The 5,642-nt window shown below is 46.3% G+C and overlaps 1 protein-coding gene across 1 annotated transcript; it reads left to right on the forward strand.

Annotated features, from left to right (window-relative positions):
• The first annotated feature begins 254 nt into the window (after nucleotides 1-254).
• On the forward strand, nucleotides 255-4,916 carry IL6 (interleukin 6). The gene is made up of 5 exons (XM_024738461.1): nucleotides 255-324; nucleotides 493-668; nucleotides 1,774-1,887; nucleotides 2,726-2,872; nucleotides 4,440-4,916. The coding sequence occupies exons 1-5, from the start codon at nucleotides 306-308 to the stop codon at nucleotides 4,608-4,610; spliced, it is 627 nt and encodes a 208-aa protein (XP_024594229.1). The 5' UTR covers nucleotides 255-305; the 3' UTR covers nucleotides 4,611-4,916.
• Nucleotides 4,917-5,642: the final 726 nt, after the last annotated feature.

Below are 5,642 nucleotides of genomic sequence, written 5' to 3' on the forward strand. Positions count from 1 at the left end.
GAAGACTCATCCAGCTTCTGAGGACTAGCCTTGGTAATGACTTTTTTCCCCTGGTTGTGATTCCTGTGATGCTAAAGGACGTCACATTGCACAATCTTAATAAGGTTTCCAATCAGCCCCACCCGCTCTGGTCCCACCCCCATCCTCCAACAAAGATTTATCAAATGTGGGATTTTCCCATGAGTCTCAATATTAGAGTTTCAACCCCCAATAAATATGAGACCGGGGATGTCTGAGGTTCAGTCTGCCCTCGAGCCCACCAGGAACGAGAAAGAGAGCTCCATTTGCCCTCCAGGAACACAGCTATGAACTCCCTCTCCACAAGTAAGTGAAGGAAATCCCTCGCCCTGGAACTGGCTGGCAGCTGTGCTGGGCCAGGGAGGCGGTGTGTATCCGCTGCCCCGAGGGCTGGCGGGCGGCCAGCAGCCAGAAGCACAGCTCCCCCAGCGGTGCGGTCTGCTCACTGGCTGCTCTCCCTTCCCTCCGGCACAGTCGCCTTCTCCCTGGGGCTGCTCCTGGTGACGGCTACTGCTTTCCCTACCCCGGGACCCCTGGGAGAAGATTTCAAAGATGATACCACTTCAGACAGACTACTCCTCACCTCTCCAGACAAAACTGAAGCTCTCATTAAGTACATCCTCGGCAAAATCTCCGCAATGAGAAAGGAGGTAGGTAGGCTTGCCTGAGGGTGATGGAGGGCCTGTGTGGGCATCTATTTCCTTGCCCTTGGATGTGGACGGGGGCTCCTGCACTGGGAGGTCTTTGCTGGGTTTGGAGGCAATTTGGATTTGAAGCCAAAGGGGCAGACTGTGTCCTGTAATTTCTCCTCTGCTGCTGGTCCCAGGTAGTTCCTTTTTCTCTTGGAGAATCTACAGTGGGGCTGGGATCCATGCTCCCTGGCCCATTCTCAGCTCCACACTTGGTGTGAGCTGAAGGTTACACTGCCTCTCAGGACTTCCTTTTCCACAACCAAAAAATAAGGTCTGTCAATCTTTTTCGTGTTTCGGACTTTGGGAGGATTAAAAATCACCACCTGAAATGACTGTACAGCTTCTCAGGGCAGTCACAGTTCTTTTAGGTGACGCCAGCTCAGTGGTTAGGGATTCCCCAAAGTCATTCTGGCATATAAAATGCATACCTGATAGCCCACTGAAGTGGCAAGATCGTAGGTACCTTAAAGCAGCTCCCAAGCTTTAAATGTAAGGTAGTTTGGCTCTGCTTTGGTAGAAAGGAAAGAATACTGGAGAGGGGATTGGGAGCCCCAAATCTAGTTCTGGTTCTGCTGAACAAGCTTTGTGATCTTGGGCAAATTCTCTACCAACTCTGGGCCCCATCTGTAAAATTATGGAATTGGACTAGATGATCTGAAAGGTCCTTCCAGCTGGGACATTCTATGGCTCAAATTATATTCACCCAATTATCATCAAAATTCCTGTTATTTATTAAGTACCTACTGTGTGCCAGGCACTTTATATAGATATTGTGTCTTATCCTCATAGTAAACTTACAGGGGAGGTATTTCATTATCCCCAACTTGGAGAGATAGGGACACTGAGACTTGGAATAGGTCATAAACATGAAGTCACAGGTGAGGCTCGAATTGAACCCAAGTGTGCTCATCTCCTGTAGACCTTGCTTGCCTGGAGGCTAATGGATTGTGACTTCACTTTTCTTAGAGAGCTTCCTGGCCATGAGGGCCAGAGGGCATCAGCCCTCTAGTGGTGTTTGCTTTAGGGGCACTTATACAATAACGGTTCTGATATTCTTTCCCAGATGTGTGAGAAGTATGACAAGTGTGAAAACAGCAAGGAGGCACTGGCAGAAAACAATCTGAACCTTCCCAAAATGGCAGAAAAAGACGGATGCTTCCAATCTGGGTTCAATCAGGTACGAATGCAATACGTTCACTTTTAGCTACTCCTTAGTAAAAATTTCTCCCTCTTGCATGCAGTGTCTGTACACATATAGACCACGTAGGTAATCAAGAAGGGGATAAACGCGAAGAGCATCATGTAAATTTCATGAGGAGGCCAACTTAAACGCTATTAAAGGCAACTTATTTTTGAACGACTTGGTCAGAGATAGCCCCTCTGTGCTGGAATTTTTACAACAGTCAAATGTTAGGAAACCCCACAGGTCTAGCTAGTTTATCCTGCGTAAGTTGGTCCAGGGACCTTTCTCCTCTTTGGCTGCCCTTGGCAGGATCCAGGCCTGTCCCCCCTGCTGAGGTCATTCTCTATACCCTTCTCCTGCCAGACAGTGGCATAACCTCCACTGACTTCTGATTATTTCATAAAAGGAGGTTTCAGCCCTTTTATTTCATAAAAGGAGCTTTCCGCCCGACATTGACAAGGGCAAGAGTGCAGCCAGAGGGAAGAGCATTATGGAGAGAATCAGAGGAAGGCCCCTTGCCACAATCTAGCATCTACTGGGCTTTGGGGAAAATGAAGCGGTGCCTCTCACTGTCCAGATATTTTAAATGGGGCAGCTGATGCTGTCCTTAAACAACGGGTCTCAAAACATGAGACATGCTGCTTTGAGCATCCAAGTGTGATCCTGGAGCACTGCAGCTTCAGCATCATGTCTCAAAACATGGTGCTTAAGAAGTACTGGAAGTTCCCTGGAGGGGCAGACGGAGCAGTTATTGAATTAGAGCAATTTTAACTTTTAAAATCGATTACGTCTTCCTAGAAATAACCAGTTTTCCCACCATCTTTCCTCTTAGGAGACTTGCTTGATGAGAATCACCACCGGTCTTCTGGAGTATCAGATATACCTGGACTACCTCCAGAACGAGTATGAGGGTGACAAGGGAAGCATCGAGGCTGTGCAAATTAGCATCAAAGCACTGGCCCAGATCCTGAGGCAAAAGGTGGGTGTCTTCTCATCCCCTCACTTGGCTCAAAGAAAGCAGCCTAGACAACTCGTCAGTGCAGAGCCAATTCAAAAGAGATGGCCATGTGTGACGGAAAGGATCTGAGAAATATTTCCTAGTAGTTAAAACTTTTTCTTTTTGCTCTCTTCTGCAAAAGACATCAATAACTGTATTTAAAACTCTGTTAAATGGGGAGGGTTTTAACATCAACTTCTAAGAGCTTAAGAAATAAGGAAAAAAATACCTGTAGAGGCAGAAGGAAGCACATTCAACTTCACACAGTGATCCTCATAACAGAACAAAGAGCACAACAATTATTTTAATATTGCCAATTGACATTCGTGTTATTATGGTAGTTTCAACTCCTTTCCCTTACTCTTTTGCCAAAGAGTTAATGCAGAGAAATGGCTAAAGGCTGAAAGAGCAGGTACCAAGAGCTTTGGTCACTACCAGCTAGCCATTCAAATGCCACATGGTGGAGGCCTGATGGCACAATTTGTGGATAAGCCAAAGTGCAAAGAGAAGGGCCCTGGACTGAGAGGCAGGCACATGGGTGCTAATCCTGCCTCTGCCTTTTCTAAACCAGGGCTAAACCAGGTTGCCCTAAACCAGGGCTTCTCCCGCTTTAAGGTGCACACGAGCTTCCTGGAGGATCTTGTTACAATGCGGAGTCTGATTCAGCAGGTCTGGGGTGAGACCTGAGACTCACATTTCTAACAAGGTTCTGGTGAGGCTGCAGTGCTCCAGGATCACACTTGGAGGTGCAAGGCCTTCCACAATTACTTAGCTCCATGTGAGTGGGTCCATTGAAAGGCATTGCCCAGTCCTCTTCAAGCCCTCAGAGCAGTGATCTCTTAACAGATGCGGGATGAATGGGTGAGCAAAACCAGAGAAAAGTGGGCTTCCCTGGTGGCGCAGTGGTTGGGAGTCCGCCTGCCGATGCAGGGGACGCGGGTTCGTGCCCCGGTCGGGGAGGGTCCCGCATGCCGCGGAGCGGCTGGGCCCGTGAGCCATGGCTGCTGGGCCTGCGCGTCCGGAGCCTGTGCTCCGCGGCGGGAGAGGCCGCAGCAGTGAGAGGCCCGCGTACCGCAAAAAAAAAAAAAAAAAACGAGAAAAGTTTCCAATAGCAGCTAACAAGCAGGAGCTAGGAGGTCAGGGCACAGTAAAAAAAAAAAAACCAGAGAAAAGTATTAGAGTTCCCCGAAGAACCTATTAAAATGCCTTTAACTCAAAGTTCTTCATTTATCTATTGAATTCCGACTATGCGCCAGGCACTGTTTAGGATAACAGAAGACACGTAAGATACTATGGCTACCCATGGAATGCTTATGGTCTAACAGAGACAGAGCAGCAAAAAGATTAGAGCTCAGCTGCTGTGAGCGGGTCCTAAGCTCTGTGGGCTCAGAGGAGAGGCACCTCCCCCTATCTGGGCAAGCCAAGGCAGGTGGCCCCAATCCGCTCCTTCACCCCAATTTGAACATCTTCCCACAGGCCAGAGTAGCTCTCCACTGCAAAAGATCTGTCCGGTATTTAAACAATTCCTTTTGTTTTCTGTTCCCTTCAGGTCAAGAATCCAGATGAAGTAACCACCCCTGACCCAACTACAAATGCCAGCCTGATGAATAACCTGCAGTCGCAGAACGATGACTGGATGAAGAACACAAAGTTTATCCTCATCCTGCGAAGCCTTGAGAACTTCCTGCAGTTCAGCCTGAGGGCTGTTCGGATCAAGTAGCTGGGGCACCTAAGGTCGCTGTAGTTCATGGGCATTCCCTCCTCTTGTCAGAAACCTGTCCACTGGGCACATAACTTACGTTGTTCTCTATGAAGAACTAAAAGTATGAGCGTTAGGACACTATTTTAATTATTTTTAATTTATTGATATTTAAATATGTGATATCGAGTTAATTTATGTAAGCGATATTTATATTTTTATGAAGTGCCTCTTGAAATATTTTATGTACTTGTTTTGAAAAAGTAACGTAAAAATGGCTATGCGGCTTGAATATCCTTGCTGTTTCGGAGCCAGATCATTGCTTGGAATGTGTAGGCTTACCTCAAAAAAAAATGCTAACTTATACGTATTTTTAAAAGAAATATTTATATTGTATTTATATAATGTTTAAACTGTTTTTATACCAATAAAGGCCTTTTTAAAAAATATTAGCAACTAAACCTTTGTGTGTCCTGTGAAGCTTAGTATAAACTAGTTTCCATTGCTATCACCACCACTAAAAAAAAAGGTGCAGTCACCTGGAGAAAGATATGATTGAACACCTACTGAATGTCAGGCACCAAGCTAAATGTGTTGCATGCATCATATTTAATCCTTGCATTTGCATACTTTTTTCTGGATGTGGGAGAGTGATTCCCTCAGTCACCAGCTGGAAGGTAAACCACAGATTTGAAATCCAGGTCTACCTGCCTCCAGGCTCCCTACTCTTAACCTTTAGGTCACACTACCCCCCAGGGAACTGACAGATGATGTAGAAAATCCCAAGAGGATACGCAGAATACATTTAAAGATGCAATCAAAAGCCTTTAACATGGTGCAACCACTTGCAGAAAACACAGCAATGTGCAAGTTTCCAAATAATAACTAGAATTTCCGCCTCTCTCCTCTGGGTTCCTCAAACACTGCACAGACCTGTCCATCATAGCACTGACCACATTGTATCACATCTTAAAATGGGTTGATTTTTCTTTCCAGCCAGCATGGGGTTCCTCAAGAAGGCAGACTCTATTGTATTCATCTTTGCATCTGGAG

The sequence above is a fragment of the Neophocaena asiaeorientalis genome, unplaced genomic scaffold (genome assembly GCF_003031525.2).
Source record: "Neophocaena asiaeorientalis asiaeorientalis breed wild unplaced genomic scaffold, Neophocaena_asiaeorientalis_V1.1 scaffold89, whole genome shotgun sequence".
Taxonomy (NCBI): domain Eukaryota; kingdom Metazoa; phylum Chordata; class Mammalia; order Artiodactyla; family Phocoenidae; genus Neophocaena; species Neophocaena asiaeorientalis.